Below are 18,028 nucleotides of genomic sequence, written 5' to 3'. Positions count from 1 at the left end.
TGAAAATATCTAGGATTTTGCAGGTCACTTCATTGAAATATATCACAATTTTTTTTCCCCAGAATAAGTCAAACTAGAAGCAGCACATAGGCTATGATGACTGTAAAACAAAAAATGTCCTTATTATACATAAAGACATACAATTGGCCAAAATCTTCCAATAAATAATTAATTATCCATTCCCATCACTCAGAAATGATGGCAAATTTCAATTTATATTATTACTTTTTTCTTATTTAATATATTTGAATTTTTCTAACTTTTTTATTTATTGTATAGTTGTGAAGACTTAGGTCATCTTTGGTTGAGAAGATCTTGGTCATCAGAAACTATATCTAAAAGGCATCATTTCTTTCTTCTAAAACCATCTTTTCAAACAATCAAGAATATGAAATAATAATAGTAATGTAGTGATATATGATATATTTTTCTAACCAGGACTCCAAGAGGCTTACATGCATACGCTTTAGGGTCGTTTGAAAATAACCTTTTTATCTTTCCGAAATAGGAGTAACCTCTACGTACACTCTATTCTCATCAGATTTCATTTGTGAAATTATACTGGATATATTATTGATTTATTCCAAGTGATATCACTGTTCTTATTCATAATGAGAAGAATATTTATTTGTTACTTGAACCGAGATACTTTCGAAAGATTCACATGCACTCTACTTTTTTCAAACGCCACTAATTACAACTGAATATGTTATTGTTATAGTCTCTTACACACATACATATACCTAATAATTAATGAAAGGAAGAACATATATTTTTCTTCTTTCAATTTATGAGTACTCATTGATTGTTTTGTTGAATGAATTTTCATTGGTATGGAACGATCTTGTTAAAAAGTCAAGCTTGAAATTAAGTACGTATTTCTCCATCACTTCAACATGTCCCTCCTCCTCTTCCAAATTTTTCCAATATTAATAATTGTATTTTTATAATCATGATATCTGAATCAATTTACACGCATCTTGATTAATTTCATGAAATACTTACTGCCTTCTACCAACACATGTGCACTAAAATAACTTCACACACCAATACTCAAACAAATGAGAAAACCCGCGTTGAGATTCGACTAAATCCAAATTCACGTTGAAAAATCTCACAGTAAAACCTAACAAAGGTGACTTGTAGTCAATTTTTACTCCCCATCTTGAAATACACCGTTTTCTTTACAATAGTAGTGTCTATGCCAACTTATATGCACCTCGACTATTACACTAGATTCCTGTTACTCGTTACTAGCACATATTCGGGATAACTCCACCCTCTTTTAGCTAAATGAAAAACGAACTATATATCAAGCAAATGTCTCAAACTAAATTGATGATGAACTTCCTTACAGATTTTTTCATAGGACAAGACAATGCTTGCTAAACAAAGGTCTAAACGAAAAAATAAAATACGAATACAATCGAAAATGAAAATAATTTCCATCTTACTCATGTTACATTGGATTTAGGAGTCTTTTTTAGCCTTGATAAATCTTCTAGGAGTTGAGAAACTTAGCTCCAACTACAATATCTATGCCAACACATGCAATTATCTGTTGTCGTATTGTACAAATTAGGACTTGTGAGTGGAAAAAGAAGCCAGATGAAACCTAGCAACCCAGCTACAGATGCCACTGTTACCATTCCTAACAACCATAAAAGAGGAAAAAGAAAAATTATCATTAGTATGTTTAAGGAAAGTAGGCCAAAATGAAAAAATTGTTATCTGATTGAGGGACATTGGGGTCCGAGTCAATATGCGTGCATCTTAACTATTCCATTGGGTAGCTGCTACCTCCCACCATCACAAGTATCGGGTAATTTTGTCTACCAAGGCTAAAGCAGATGGAAAATAATCAGCTAGGGCTAGGAATGATATGTAACTTAACATGCTTGGTTTGGTGATAAAGATGCTAGAGACCTCGAAGGACATCTGTCAGAAGCTCTTCCACCCGGGGGGGCACAACTACGGGTTTCCTAAGAGGGGGTGGGGTCAGTTGAACACTCTTCGTAAATTATATTGTATATATAGCTCAAATATTGTTTGTAAGTAAATACTAAATATTTAACGTTCTTGAACATACTTTGAGAAATTCCTGGCTTCGCCGTAGATAACACCTATTGAAGGAATTTTAGGAATGAAGTGGCATATATGCATATTCATGCATTTAAGTTCTTGTAGAAGATTATTCTTCATAAAACTTCTTTTCTTAATGCAATCTATTATATTATCTCAAAGCTTGCATAAAACTTCTTTTCTTAAAAGAGACAACTGTTGTATTTGTATGATTGATGCCACACGCCTAATTATATTATCTCATCTACTATGAGCAAAATCCTAATTTAAAGTCATACTGTAACCTTACCAAACACACTCGAATGAATCAAAGGAATAGGAACTTAGTGCAACTCCAAAACTGATTGCCATATACATCGACGCTTTTAATCCGACCTACTATGCAGTCCACACGTTATATTTACACCAGCATCATGCATGAGCACCTTCTACCCTTCCCATTCCCAAACCCTTTATAGACAGTTGAATTCAGCTAGTGAAAAGAATGACATACCTGTCCTCCGTGAAATTATTACAGGTATGCCAAAATAGTTGCAAAAAATATGAGCAACTAGTGGAGCGGTAAGATGCCCTGCAGTAAATATATGTATAGTATGTTAAACAAAAGCATCGAATACTAGATAATTATATAAAAGATAGACCAACAATAGAAAGAGGAGAGAAAACTCATTGCCAAGGGCTGCTATTGTGACAAAATAGAGATTCATCACACATGCTAATGTGGTACTCAATGCTGTCAAACTTGGTACATTGGAGATCAAATTAGACATGGAAATTTACATTCATAAGGAAACAAACCAGAAAATTTGTAAAACTAGAGTTTAAGGATTTCAATGACACAATTCTTCAGACATTAGCAGCTGTTTTTTTTTTTTTTTTGATTTTTGACATTAGCAGCTGTTACTGGAAGGAAAATGTTTTTTTTTTTTTTTTTTCTGTTAAGCAAATCTTAAGCACTAAAAAATTTGGATTGAGCACATAAACCTCCACTCATCCTCCATCAACTGGCAGCAGTCCCGCTCTCCCTACTGCACGTGCAGGGTCTCAAGTAGTGAACTGGTATTTGTTGTACTTGTTACTTTTTCTTTGGGGGAGGAGGGGAGGAACTAACAATCTTAAAGGGATTTCCAAACATTTTCCAAAAGACAAACTATTGAGGTACAAAGTCCCAAATGTTTGTGGAGGAAGGGGGGTGGGGGTCATTGCACCCTCTAGTCTCCACCCTCTTCTGAATTCACCCCAGTAGTGGAGCATGGAGCCTACAGAGAAGAACTTTGGAACACTAATGGAGGGACCATAGTTCAAAAAATTTCAAGTCTTAATTTCTTATTGCTTTTCTAATAATTCATAGGCAGGGTCGAGAGAATTCTAGAACGAAAAGTAATAGGATGTTAAGAAATATTCAAAAAAACTACCCTTTCAAGCCAAAGATATGCTAAGCTACACCTCATTCTTAAAAGTTCTAAAGAAAGTCGTCTCCACCCCAAACCCCCTTGATAAAAAAGAGATTAAAAAATTATTGAATAAAGGGTGAAAGAAAAATTTTTTTTTTTTTTTTTTCTGTTAAGCAAATCTTAAGCACTAAAAAATTTGGATTGAGCACATAAACCTCCACTCATCCTCCATCAACTGGCAGCAGTCCCGCTCTCCCTACTGCACGTGCAGGGTCTCAAGTAGTGAACTGGTATTTGTTGTACTTGTTACTTTTTCTTTGGGGGAGGAGGGGAGGAACTAACAATCTTAAAGGGATTTCCAAACATTTTCCAAAAGACAAACTATTGAGGTACAAAGTCCCAAATGTTTGTGGAGGAAGGGGGGTGGGGGTCATTGCACCCTCTAGTCTCCACCCTCTTCTGAATTCACCCCAGTAGTGGAGCATGGAGCCTACAGAGAAGAACTTTGGAACACTAATGGAGGGACCATAGTTCAAAAAATTTCAAGTCTTAATTTCTTATTGCTTTTCTAATAATTCATAGGCAGGGTCGAGAGAATTCTAGAACGAAAAGTAATAGGATGTTAAGAAATATTCAAAAAAACTACCCTTTCAAGCCAAAGATATGCTAAGCTACACCTCATTCTTAAAAGTTCTAAAGAAAGTCGTCTCCACCCCAAACCCCCTTGATAAAAAAGAGATTAAAAAATTATTGAATAAAGGGTGAAAGAAATTTTTCCATATGACTAAAGCACAGTGCAAGCATCGCTAACCTGTCCGAACAAAGAGAAATGAAGCATAGGATCCAAAGATGACCGTGTAGCCGACCTGGAAGCCTGAAAACATAAAAGTCATGTCTGAATGCAAACTAAAATATCACTTTGCCCTATGGTGTGAAAATGCAAAGCTGCTTAATCCATCCAAATATATGGAATATTTGGAGAAAGAAAGAAAGAAATTGTAGATGTTATGGTGGAATCTCAACTCCAACCTACACTCTTAAGGCCAGTTGCAAAGCTTGATTATTCAGTTGGCATTTTCATTCCCCTGTAAACAGTGTTGACAATTTTTTGGATTTTATTAGCTCCCTGACTCTATCATAGATATTTTTCTGGAGCTAACCTTTTGTTATCTTTTGTAGTTGTGCATCTTCATGATGCCTTTATCAATGACAATTACTTCTCTGATATCGCCCCTAAGTGGTTAAAGGTTTGGAAAAATGATATGAGGCCAGCTTCTCTCTGGTGATCCGTCTGCTTGAGCTTTGCCCATACATTTCGAGGTGCGTAGCATAATTCGACATATTCAAAACAGAGTGGATTTGTTGATGAATATGCGACTGAAGAAGCCTGGTTTTGTAAGATACCATCAGTCACATTCAGTAGCCCTTTCTTTGGCTTCAAATTTTGTGACCAACAATGAAGCACGTATTTTGATCCATTGGCTAGGTGGCTTAGTTCTATGTTGATCACCTATAATAATTATTCACAGAAAACTAAAAAGAGAGACGGAAAGCGTATGAGTGGCGGGGAAGGCAGAAGAAAGATTAATCAAAGGAGGTAGAAGGATTCGGAGACAAGAAGGAGAACATGACTTGGAATTTCCAGGGAGTTAGAGAATAAGCCGTAAGGGGAACATTTTCATATAATTCTTGCAAAATTTGGACCATCTTCCTTGTGAACTGACAAGCTTTATTAACTCAAACTTTGATGCTATTTTAACATATTATAATTGGTTGGGAGTGCCATGTCATGTATGCAACTTTGATGCTATTTTAAGATATTATAATTGTTTGGGAGTGCCATGTCATGTATGCATGCAAACTGAATATCACTATGCCCCATGTGATAAAAATGCAAAATTGCTCAACCCGTCCAAATATATAGAGAAAGAAGAACGTAGAAAACTGATAGGCTTTATCCATGCTCAAGATTTGATGCAATTGCTCCCACTACAATATACTACTTTTCCAGGAGTTTCTCACTCTAATAGAAACTTAAACATAAATCACATGGCACTTGTCCCAATAAAAGCATCATATAATGGTCCATTCATATTAGACTTCTGATGTAGAAACATTACATGTGGAGACAAAGATCATACCTACAATCGTAAGAGCTTTGAGCCAGCTGCCGCTTCGTTGAGCATATTCTAACAAGTGATTTAAATGAGCTGCAAGCAGATAACACAATAGTTACTCTGGATGAGGTAATGAAAAACTATCCATAGTTTCAGTCGAAGTAGCACGTTTCCTCTTTAAGTCTAAAAGTTAGCAAATATAAAACAAACAAGGAATTTCCGTACCGGTTTTTAGCACATTTCATCTTTAAGTCTAAAAGTTAACAAATATAAAACAAACAAGGCATTTCCGGACCATTTTTTACTGCAATATTATTAGTTTCAGTTCACTGACAGCATGTTCTAAACAATAATAGTATTCTAATGTCAAACACAGTTGCGAGAGTGCTTTTTTCAGGTTTTTGTGTATGAGTCCCTCAACTTACTAAAATTGATATCAGTCAAAAAGTTACTGAAGTCATTATGGGTATTGTAGATACTTTGATCTCAAGATCAATATTAGCTAATACAATACCTCTCTTTTACTCATTACTTGGAAACTATTCACATGTATTTCTGTTATTTTCATAGTTAGTTCTGAATACTCCATGTGCACTTGCTTTAGTTAAAATTCACCTGATTAATCGCCTAACTGAATTCTTTGAGTAAGATATTGTTTAATTTCACTAAATACACGAATTTCACAGTTTTAACTAATGTCTTAGAGTCTCTCTGTTTCATAGGACCAATGTATCATAGTGATGTAATTTCCTAATTTTATGAAAATATTTGTCCATTGTCTATGTCGAATAGTGTATGCGTAGTCGCATTGTCTCCATGCAAAAATAGGAGAGTAGCTTAGCTTGTGATCGTTCCAATTATATCTATGTCACACCTGAGTGAGCCAGTTAGTCACTATTGAGATCAGATCACAGGACCATAACAACTAGAATGCAAAAGTGTTTAGTTTCTTTCTTAGCAGGAAATATGATTGTAACTTATAAGCATAAAAACTGATTAGACATGTAGTATTACCAAGAAAATTCAATATCATACTTCCGGGAAGACATATATCTTGAACCCTTAAATCCTAAAAATATATTCAAGTCAAACTCATATTTCTTGAAAGTTTTATCTAAAAATGAAAGTCTTGTAGCTTGTACTTACCTAAACTGAAAGATATAGGACAGAGAAACACCACTGTATAGGTGTTGAATCCTCCACAAAGAAGCAAAGGTATCATACAAGCTCTAAATACCAGCTCTTCTGTAAGTGGGGCCTGTTAAAAAGGACATTTTCCAAACAAGAATTAAGTACAAAACATATTTTCATGTTTATAAATCATAGCTTCTTGAGATTTTGCTTTGACATGAATAAGGAGAAAATGCACACAATATGATTTCTTTTTTGAAAGAAACATAAGGTAAAATACTTCAACATGTTGCAGCAAATTGGAAATATCTTCATAGAGAACCTCAAGTATCTCCAACTCCAACATGATAACCCACTCAGGCTTTATCTTTGCCAAAGACGCTAGTGTAAATCAGATAAATCAAAAGAAAGTTGATGGAGTACATAATATTTGCTTCAAAGAGATTAATAACAAGAAGACTTTGATCTTTCCCTCCAAAGTCGCTTGCTTTGGATGGATGGCAGCACATGAAGCATGTCTTATGCAAAGAAGGGGATTTAGCTTGTGTTGATGGTGTTATTTGTGCAAAGAACAGTAAAACATCTTCTATTACACTGCAAATTTGTATGTGAGTTTGGTGCATGTTTCTTAACTTGTATGGGATTCAAAGGGCCATGCCAGCAAAATGCAAATGTGGAACAACTGCTAAGCAGTTGATAAAGTCAGAGAATGAAAAAAGTATTTAGAGGACTGTTCCATTAATCATATTCTGGAATGTTCGGCTCGAGAGGAACAAAAGATGTTTTGAAAGGAAGTGAACTCTTTGCTGTTGAAGTATAGATGCATTCATAGTATAAAAAAATGGCGCAATGCTGAATTTTAGAATGATCTTGATGTATTTATGGACTCCATACAGCATTAGCGGATTCCTATCTAGTTTTGTTGTACTCTCTCTCAGTAAGTTCCTGATACTGAGTTAATTATTAATGATACCTTACTTATCAAAAAAAAGAAAGAAAGAATTTATCTTTCCACCTAACAAAAAGAAAGAAACAGGAGACTTGTTATATTTCTAGTTTGAAGTTATATTACCTAACATACGAAAATGCATCTGTATATATACCAAATATGCAGGGAGATGGTGGCATGAAAGCTATTACAAAAGTGAGTTAGTAATAACAGAAGTTTGAGGGTATTATTGATCTCGTAACCACGAAATAGAAGGATTCAAGTAAATCTTGATCCTAATACAAAGATCAGATAGCCAAGAGCACTAACAAGGTGAACAGAGAAGGTAACCAGCTTAATATTCTAGTAAGGTTACTGACCACAAAAAAATTACGCCATGCTGAAATATCGGACGCCATTGAAGAGACCGATTCAATAAATTCATGGACAACATTTTTAATACTGTCAAGTGACAGGCTTCTTCCATTTCCCCCATCTTCTTGGCCCGAGTCTAGCAACAATAACAGCTTGAGGATGAAGGTGCCAGCGTACATTAAGGAAGTCAATGTAAGCGGAAAGACGACAGCTTGCCACTGTTTTAAACATAAAATTGCATTTCAGCAATCAGTCACCCTTTCTCAATCTGCGAGTCATAAGAGAGCAGAACTTGATAACAACCACATGCAAAAAAAATTAATCCAGCACAGATATGATACTTACGATATGATCCAATCTGATGCCATAAACACCTGAAAGGTGAGATTTACCCCACTGAATCTGAAAGATTGGAAAATTGTATTAGACTGAGAATATAAGAGGAAGTTACTGGTAAAAGAAGCTTTGCAGAAAAACTCCAAAACCAATAATTCGCTCATGGATGAATGTAAAACTAATGTAAGCCCTCGCTTCCAGCAAATGGTTTAGCTCCCATTTGGCCATAGATTTTGAAGTTGAAACTTCGAACGTAAAAAGATGAGTATTTGAAGCTGTGATTTTTAGAATTTGGAGTTCTGTTTGGACATGCATTTTACTTGAAAAAAATTTGAAGTTTCCTTTGAGGAAGTCCCAAAGACAAAAAAAAATGGTGTGAGCCATTCTTTGGGACTTAAAAATATTAAAAGAACAGATTTTGATCATGGCCAAACAGATATCAGATAAATTTTAAAAAACAACTCTCAAAATCTATGGCCAAATGCTAGCTAAGTATTTTGTATAAGAGCTACATAAGAGATGATACATATCCTAACTGAGAATTAAAATGGAAATATACACATACATACAAAGAGAATCAGAATGCTCAGAGGAGACATCATGCTCCTACTTTAGCATCTTTTAACACTTGGCTTTGGTAAACTAAATGAGTTAGATTTCTCATATGGTCACTCATTTAACAGTTCTAAAAAAATCGAAAATCGAAGAATCAAGCATAACTTTCTGACATAATAATTATTAGTTGTATAAACTAAATTACTCCGATCCTGTAACATAGCAACACAGAAAACGATATATTGAGCAACAATTTTTTTTAATTAAAAGTCAGAAAATGCCTTAAAATTAGTACATGATGAAGGAATCTTACAGGGAGGATAAGAGAGCAAGCAATAAGTGAGGCAACAGATGAAATTGCAGCGCATATGAACCGTCGGATCAAATGCGATTGAAACGAATCTGGCGGTGGTAATCGGAGAATCAACGTCGGAGCATATAAAATCGCAACATACAAAATCGCCATCGCAGTGCACGCAATCACTGCAAGCGATTTCGATACACCACCGCCGTCTCCGCCGTCAATGACGGAGTCGCCGGTGAATGCTACTTCCATCGTCGCCGGATTTTCAGACGGATTTATTTGCAAATAATAATAATACATAAATTACAACACAAATTCATTAAACAAAAACACTGCTAAATAGTTTTTATATTTTGCTTTAATGGAAGAAATTGGTATTTTTATTTTTATTTTTTTACTGTTCTTCGGCAGCTTTAGCATGGGTAGTTTCGTCATTTAAAACGAACAGCTAGAGTACAACTTATAAGTTCGATTTTCGGTTTAATCTATATGTAACTCACGCCATTATTATACTGAGTACAGTATAACAACAATAACATATCCCTTGTAATTCATTACTCATTTTTACTTTTCTATAATTTATAAATCTTTTCAATTTTAGATATGGTTTAAATAATTTTTCTAACAAACTAAAAATCCTATGAGAAAATATTAAAACATGGTCTAAAATTTTATAAGTCAGATAAACGTTAAATTGGTTTATGAAAATGAGAATTATATGAGGAAATTATTAAACTCGAGTGTAATATCATCTAACAAAATAATTTTCAAGAGCTATATTTACACAATTTTTAAAAAATAGAAACAAAATCTAAATGTTAACCTAAGGAAAAGAAATAACAACAATATTATAAACAAACTCAGTATAATTCTATAAGTGGAAAAACGATAATCCTATAAGTGACGTATGAAAATGATAATGTATGTACGTTGTGAAAGTAAACAGATTGTTTTCAATGACCATCGGCTCAATGACTTCAAGAAAGGACATAATGTGTGAACCGGCCCAAATTCTCAACCCCAAAGCCCATAGATAATAGGGGACGCAATAGGCCCAAATATAAAATCCCAAACCCAATCAGTTTTACTGATCCCAGTAGAAGTTAGGGTTTCTTCTCTCCGTCGTCGTTGATACGGTTGTTGCCGGTGGTCCTCCGACAGTTCAGTTATTCCCGTCGGAATTCTCGTCCTATCTAGGTAAGTTTTTTTTTTCATCTCTTTACTATTGCCTTAATTTTTTCTTTAGTTTATAGAGATCAGAGATATGATTTGGAAAAATTCAATCTTTAGTTGTTCTAGTTTGCCTTTGAAGTTTTGATTTTTCTTCTGATTTCTGAACTTAATATGCTTTGTTTTCTTTCATTATTGCATTGTTGTTGCTGAGTATTAACTACTTAATTGTTTGATGTTGTTTTAATTTTGTGCTTGTTTCTGTTATTTTTGAACAATTTATTTTATGTCTCCTAGTCTAATATTCTGTTGTTTCTATCTCGTCTTGCTCGTTTAGTTGTATGCTCGTTAGTCGTTTTTGTCTCCTTTGAATTATTTCTCATTTAATTGTGTGCTCGTTTATCGTTTTGGTCTCCTTGCTTATTTAATTGTGTGCTCGTTAGTTGTTTTTGTCTCCTTGCTCGTTGAATTGTGTGCTCGTTAGTCATTTCAACTGATGGAGCCCTTCTGCGCTTTAACACTCCTTGCCTCCTGATCAGTCTTCGTACAATTTTGCTGATATTGTGGCCTTGACCTCTCTTCATTCCTTCCCTTCCTTTTGTGTCAAGATCATATTGGTTTGATTTTTCACCCAAGGGTGTGGTTTAATGATCAATGACGTGTGTTGAGCATGATGAGGGTCTCATGTTCAAATTCGGTAAATACAAAACACTAGTTGATTTCTTCTCATCTGGTTTAGCCTTGGTAGATAGAATTACCTTGCACTATAATGTGCGCTATAATACCCCTTGCTTCATGATTGCAGTCCTTGTTGGTCTGTTATCATGCTGGGATAGTGTCCTTGACCTCTCTTTCTTCCCTTTTGTGTCAAGATCATCTTGGTTTGCATTTGCACGTAGGGTGTGGCTTAGTTGTCAATGAAGTGGGTTGTGCACTATGAGGTTTCGATTTCAAATCCCAATATAGACAAAACATTAGTTGATTTTTATCCATTTGTTCAATCCTTGGTTGATAGAGTTTCCTGGCACTAGGTGTGCAAGCTGGTAGACACCATGGCTATCAAAAAACAATATTTTGCTTTCTTCCTGCAATCAATAGTACTTGTGAGTTGTGAGATATTGATATGTGTTGTCATCATTAAATCACTTAGGATGCTAACAATTATTAGAAAGCATATATCTGTATCTACTCTATACAAGTGAGTTTGCTGGACAGTGTGCTCATTTTTTTCTGCTACATGTTTTTCTACTGCAGGATATATCCACCTTGCTGTAGCAATTTTTCTCCATTAGTTGGATAAAGAAAGCTCTTTAGACAAACAGAAGAAATGGTAAGTTCTCACTTGCACAATAGCCAGTGTTTTGACTAAATTATCCTTAATTAGCCACCATCTAATTAACATAGTTTCTTGATTACATAAAAAACTCACTTATCTAAATAGGGGTAAATTTGGAAGAAAATAATTACTTCCTTCTTGATTATTTAATTGGACACTTATTTTGAACCAAGATTAAGGTTAAGCGGACATACATTTTGAACCGGAGGGAGTACTTTATTTTTGTAAAAAGTAGTTGAAAGCTTTCTAGATTTTCTAAGTTGGGATAGAAAGAGAAAAGAAGAAAAAGATTCTTAAGGTATTTGTTGATGAGAGGGAGGTCAAAGGGTTAACTGTTACCTGTTAGTAAAGGTGCAGTGTCATGTTTTTTATGCAACAGCAAGGAGGAAATGTGTAAATTCTTTTATTGAATGTCAGTTGTCATAGTTACCTCATACACTTTCTTGTTTCTCTGTTCAGTCTGGCCGAAAAGAAACAGTTTTAGATTTGGCAAAATTTGTTGACAAGGGTGTGCAAGTCAAGCTTACTGGTGGAAGACAAGGTGCGTCATGCAATGTCTTTATCATTACTCATTAGAATGTTCATCCACTCAAACACACCTTTCCTTGTCAAAACAATGTATTCCTCTCTATTTGTCAGTTTGTGACTTGTTTTACCTCTTTGTCATGCTCTCCTGCTGTTGCTTATGGGGTTATGTTGTTGATACTTGATACGTCGTCATATAGTCAGTCAGGGTTGAGAGTTGCGCAAATTACAATCTTTTTTTTCTGCTGATTAATTCTCTCTTCACAGTGGTAGGAACACTTAAAGGCTATGACCAACTACTTAATCTTGTCTTGGATGAAGCCGTGGAGCACCTTAGAGGTAACACAATTATCATAGCAGTATTTCGGAGTTTAAATTGACTTCAAAATGCATTTGTTTTAGTTTTTTATGTAACTTTTTTTTGGAAATTTTAACTTAATCATCAAATGGTGGTCAGTCGAGGAAATGTATTGTTTCTTGTCTCACATGTTCTGCATTATGTTAGCGTCCACAAGTTTTGCGTGTCTGCGCTGATACTGTATATTTGTTTTATCATTTTGTTAAGTGGAATAACCTTTTCCTTGGAATCCCTTCATTATTTTTCAGTACAATGGAGCAGCAAATTGCTTAATTAGATACTAGCTACTCATCATTTTGTGGAATTTCATTTGTTGTACAGTTGATGATTTTAAATTTTTTTGCCATAGATGCCGATGATCCCCTGAAGACCACCGATCAGAAACGAAGTCTTGGCTTAATAGTATGTGTTCACTTATCATACATTTATAGCAATTTTCTATTTTGCAGTAAGCTTCTGAATGTTCCTTCTGTCCAACTACTGGAACCATCATTGAGCACAAATAAATTTCTCACCACATTTGCTTTTTACCCTTTTTATTGGGGTTAGGGAGCACAGAAGTTCCTTAACATGAGTAGTTATGGCAGTGTTTTCGAAATTGCTTTGTCAACTGTTCAAACTTTCTTTCAAAAAGTACTGTTATGTATTTCATCGTATTGGCATCAAAACAATCCCAGATTGTTCCATCTCTAGTTGTGAAAAAGTGTTTCAAACGTTTTGTAGGCATAAAAAAGCACATTGATAGTGTCAAGCATATCCTACAACGGAGTTTTATGTGTGAATAGTAGTATTTCATTTGAATTTTGAAGTATACACTTAGGTACTATATATTCTCTCAAAGAACATGTGCCTTTTAAAGAAGTGTCATAACTTTGGTTCAAGAATTTATTACGGCCTATGTTGCTCGCACTCTCCAAAAATTCTACAGCACCCATGTCAGATGTTCCAAAAGTACACTATTTTTGGAGGATCCGACATGCACGGTATTTTTGAAGTGTCCGAGCAACTTAGATTACTACTATGGTAAGGTAATGTGGTAGTTAACATAAATTTGACCTCTTTTCTCTGCTTCTTGCCTTCCTTTCACGCACAGGTCTGCAGGGGTACTGCAGTAATGCTCGTGGCTCCAACTGATGGTACAGACGAGATATCCAATCCTTTTGTCCAGCCAGACGGGGCATAGGGGAATCAACCTTGTTATTTCGAATTTAGCTCAACTGTAATGCTGTAAACAGTCTGCACCTTCGCCTTTTATTTGCAAATGTTTACTGTTTCTATTAGAGAAAATGCTTCTTCTAGCGGAAATTGGAGATAAGTACTATATGGTAGCAAAGCTGTAACTGCTGCTGCTCCATTTTGTGTCGTCGATACATTTTCTTCTTGATGTAAAGTCATATTAGTCCCATTTCACCTGTGACAATGTCAGATCTGTATCAAACATCGACTTCTGGCTTCACTATCGAGTGTCTGTCATTCTTGATGGGTCATGTATGCTAATCTTCTCTTATTACCTGAACCGTGTCTTCGTCGTTGTACAGGTGCTCGAGTACACACACCTCTCATGTTTGGTACATTACTAATCGTTGCATAACTAACCTCACCTATACTAGAGTATAACTTGTTTGGTTACTCGAACCTCAATCGGTTTTTGATTCTGATACCATATTGAAGTTTGTAATCATTTCAGGCTTATAAACACTATTAAGTAAATACATAGTTCTATGGCTCATTATAACAGATACGATAGTTCAAAAATTATTTTAGATTGCATATCTCTGTGGCTCCGCCCATATTATCCCATATAAAATCCAAATTAATCAAAAGTAAAATGTCAATGTCCTTCAAATTGTATTCAATTTATTTATACTCAATATATATAAATAAAATATAATTCTGAATAATTAAATATTTATCATCACACCAACACAAATAGATAGATTTAGTTGTTTTGATATTAAAAATTAATTTTTTAATTTATCTTTTTCCCTTCTAGTACATATTTTTGTACACCAGGAAAATGGGTCTTTTCAATATAATTTCTCCAATTAATTTTTGTCACATCAATTTCAAAGCTTCTTTTTTCTTCTTCAGACATTATCTCCCATTAGCTTTCGTACGTTGCCATTGTCAAACCTAGCAAAAGAAAAAGATTATTTATCGAATAGTCAAACCTCAACGCGAATATCGAATATCAATCACATTGAGTGGGAGAACGAAAAAAATATTTTTTTTTTGAAATTACACATTTAATACTCATGATGTTTTAGTAACTACATATCCTCTCTAATTCAATTTATATGACGTGTTTGACTGAATTTTAAGAATATTATTTACTCCTAACAAAGAATCAAAAGACAAATTGATCAATTACTTGTACTATGTACTAAAGATTTTAATAATGACATGCTCTTTCGTCTCAATTTATATTTGAAATTTATGGTCTGAAGTCATAAATGTGCATATTAAAACTTCTCATTAAAGATAACTGAAAAGTTTGAAGTTAACTTATTTATAAATATATAAATATATTATTCTGTTTAGAACAGATCGTGTCGAAAATATTATAAATTCAAAAATGATAAATTAAATATCACATGTACCAGCCTTTGTAGAACAAGTAGGGTTCATAGAGTTTGCTGAAGTTCTTCAAATATTCAACTTTCTTTTTAATTAAACGTATTGAAAATATAATTCAGTTTTACTCTAATATATAAAATTTTAAATCATAAGGTCATCCACTTCAACATTGTATAAAAATATATTGTACTAGTCTAGGGTTCGAGTCGAGCTGTCACTCTTTATTAAAAAAGAATTTTCATGTGTTTGGGCCATGATAAAAAATGAGGTCAGAATGTAAGGAACCGTAAGTCATATGTTTCTCTATGACTTAAATTTTTTATAAATGAGATGGTTACATACTTCAACATTCATCATCATAGGCAGATCTAATCCTGGTTTCAAGTCTCACCCCCACCAATTATTTCCAAGTGTTTGACCCATAATAGGAAATTAGGCCGAGATGAAAAGGCAAACATGTTGAAGATATAAGTCAATAAATAAATAAAATGTATTTTCCTTTACATCTTAAGCATTAAAATAAGGTAGTGCAATTTATAACTATGTTGAAATCTTCCTATCTCCAAAAGGAATCAGGCCACATGTGAGAAATGTGCGAGTTGAAAACATTAGGAAGTAATTAATTAAAAATAATTGCTATTTAATTAGTCAAACATAATATAAATGACATTGTCACACGCTACAACATTTTCAAAGAAAAAAAAGTTTTAAATTAGGAAGTAAGATTTTAAATTAAACAAATCTCATGAGAAATAAATTAAAGATGTGGTCAACATATATACATAAAACTAGACATGGTCATTCAATAAAAGCCCTTTGTGAACCGACAATATTGGTGGGAAGTGAAAAAATTCAAATGTTAAGTTTTTCTTCTACCTTTTCACACTATATATATAATCCTTTTCTAAGTATTTTACTTCACCAAATCCCCATTTCTCTCTTTCATTTGCTTTCTCTACTATTATTTTTAACTCTCTCCTAATGGCCAACTCTCATGCTAAGAATGTCCCCCTCCTCCTCCTCTCTCTCCCTAATCTCCACCTCTATCTTACCCTGCCCCTTCCCCTCTTTGTGTTCGCAAGGAGGCTACACCAATTACTGACACTGAGATCTTAGGGTTTGTGGGAGTAGCGCCCCATCCACTTAGTCAATGCTCCTCCTAGAAAGAGGGGAAGCATGTTGAATGCTGGGGAATGAACATCTGTGGTTCGGGCAAAAAGGCCCAATATTGAAACTTTTGGAGCAGCAACAGCAGTAGCAGCGGACGCATCAACATTGAGATCATTGAAGTTTTCATCAGGTTTATGTGGTTCAAATGATGGTGAACATGATGACCAATCAGAATCCCCATCCCAATCAAGAACATACGAACTCACTTCCGGATGAGAATGCATGTGAATGATCAACGATGTTAGCGTATCAAACACAATTTCACATACATAGCAGGTTCTCATGCTTTCTGACAACTCTAGTGATTCTGGTGCTTGTGTTGGTGTAGGTGCAGGTGGAGGCACAAGCGCAGATGAACCTGCTGCACCTGCATCTGCACTTGTGCCTCCACCTGCACTTACACCAGCACCAGCACCAGAATCACTAGAGTTGTCAGAGAGCATGAGAACCTGCTATGTATGTGAAATTGTGTTTGATACGCTGACATCGTTGATCATTCACATGCATTCTCATCCGAAAGTGAGTTCGTATGTTCCTAACTGGGACGCGGATTCTGACTGGTCATGATGTTCACCATCATTTGAACCACTTACACCTAATGAAAACTCCAACGATCTCAATGTTGATGCGTCTTCTACTGGTCCAAAAGCTTCAACATTGGGTCTTTTTGCCCAAACCACATATGTTTCTTCCCCAACATTCAGCATGTTTCCCCTATTTCTAGGAGGAGTATTGATTGAGTGGATGGGGGAGCTACTCTCATAAACCCCTAAGATCTCAGTGTCATGAGTTGGTGTAGCCTCTTTGCGAACACAGGGATGGGAAGGGGCAGGGGAAGATGGAGGGGGAGACTAAGGAGGGGGATGAGGAGGAGGGGGAACATTCTTAGCATGAGAGTTGGCCATTGGGAGAGAGCAAAAATAATAATAATAGAGAAATCAAATGAAAGAGAGAAATGGGGATTTGGTGAAATAAAATACTTAGAGAAGGATTATATATATAGTGTGAAATGTAGAGAAAAATTAACATTTGAATTTTTCCACTTCCCACCAATAGTGTCGGTTCACAAAGGGCTTTTATGGAATAATCATGTCTAGTTTTATGTATATATGTTGACCACATCTTTAATTTATTTTCTCATGAGATTTATTTAATTTGAATTCTTACTTCCTAATTAAAACTTTATGTTTTCTTTGAAAATGTTGAAGCTTGTGAAAATGTCATTTAAAATTATGTTTGATTGATTAAATAGAACATATTTTTAATTAATTACTTAATAATGTTTTCAACTCACACATTTCTCACATGTGGCCTGATTAGTTTTGGAGATAGAAAGATTTCAACATAGTTATAATGTACGCCATCTCTAATACCATGTTGAAAAGTTTGGGTGCTTCGAGTCTTCTCCCCCCTTCTAGGAAGGCAAAGGGTTAGGAGTGAATTATTCATAACCTTAAGCTAAACTCTTGATAAAAAGTAATGGAATTAGCACAAATATATTGGTGAGCAGTGGCGTAGGCAGAAAATTCGTGAAGGGCATCCAAAATAAAGCCAACATAGAAAAAAAATGTGGCCATGGGGAATTGAACCTCCATGGCAAACAAACGTTTTCACACTATTGCCACTACGCTACCACTTTATATACAACAAAGTATTTCGTTTTTCATTTA

At 34.8% G+C, this 18,028-nt stretch overlaps 2 protein-coding genes across 2 annotated transcripts; one reads left to right on the top strand and one right to left on the bottom strand.

The window, feature by feature from the left end:
• Positions 1-1,310: 1,310 nt before the first annotated feature.
• Positions 1,311-9,551, bottom strand: LOC102580679 (CAAX prenyl protease 2). The gene is made up of 8 exons (XM_006341066.2): positions 9,232-9,551; positions 8,373-8,429; positions 8,033-8,245; positions 6,740-6,851; positions 5,618-5,686; positions 4,288-4,350; positions 2,576-2,653; positions 1,311-1,651 (listed from the first exon to the last, which is right to left on the bottom strand). Exons 1-8 carry the CDS (start codon positions 9,520-9,522, stop codon positions 1,518-1,520), a joined length of 1,017 nt encoding a protein of 338 aa, XP_006341128.2. The 5' UTR covers positions 9,523-9,551; the 3' UTR covers positions 1,311-1,517.
• A 751-nt stretch (positions 9,552-10,302) lies between these two features.
• On the top strand, positions 10,303-14,071 carry LOC102580345 (sm-like protein LSM7). Its single transcript, XM_006341065.2, has 6 exons — positions 10,303-10,419; positions 11,647-11,722; positions 12,188-12,269; positions 12,521-12,592; positions 12,961-13,013; positions 13,705-14,071. The coding sequence occupies exons 2-6, from the start codon at positions 11,720-11,722 to the stop codon at positions 13,792-13,794; spliced, it is 300 nt and encodes a 99-aa protein (XP_006341127.1). The 5' UTR covers positions 10,303-10,419; positions 11,647-11,719; the 3' UTR covers positions 13,795-14,071.
• Positions 14,072-18,028: the final 3,957 nt, after the last annotated feature.

The sequence above is a fragment of the Solanum tuberosum genome, unplaced genomic scaffold (genome assembly GCF_000226075.1).
Source record: "Solanum tuberosum cultivar DM 1-3 516 R44 unplaced genomic scaffold, SolTub_3.0 scf00021, whole genome shotgun sequence".
Lineage (NCBI taxonomy): Eukaryota > Viridiplantae > Streptophyta > Magnoliopsida > Solanales > Solanaceae > Solanum > Solanum tuberosum.
This window is presented reverse-complemented; position numbering and strand designations above follow the sequence as displayed.

Excerpts from the sequence above, each read along its gene's own strand:
- LOC102580679 (XM_006341066.2), bottom strand. The coding sequence starts at position 9,522 with ATGTATTATTATTATTTGCAAATAAATCCGTCTGAAAATCCGGCGACG. Across the intron at positions 6,852-8,032 it reads CATGGCGTAATTTTTTTGTG|GCCCCACTTACAGAAGAGCT; the intron begins GTCAGTAACCTT and ends CCTTTTTAACAG. Across the intron at positions 5,687-6,739 it reads TCCTATATCTTTCAGTTTAG|CTCATTTAAATCACTTGTTA; the intron begins GTAAGTACAAGC and ends ATCTGCTTGCAG.
- LOC102580345 (XM_006341065.2), top strand. Across the intron at positions 12,270-12,520 it reads GCTTACTGGTGGAAGACAAG|TGGTAGGAACACTTAAAGGC; the intron begins GTGCGTCATGCA and ends CTCTCTTCACAG. Across the intron at positions 12,593-12,960 it reads AGCCGTGGAGCACCTTAGAG|ATGCCGATGATCCCCTGAAG; the intron begins GTAACACAATTA and ends TTTTTGCCATAG.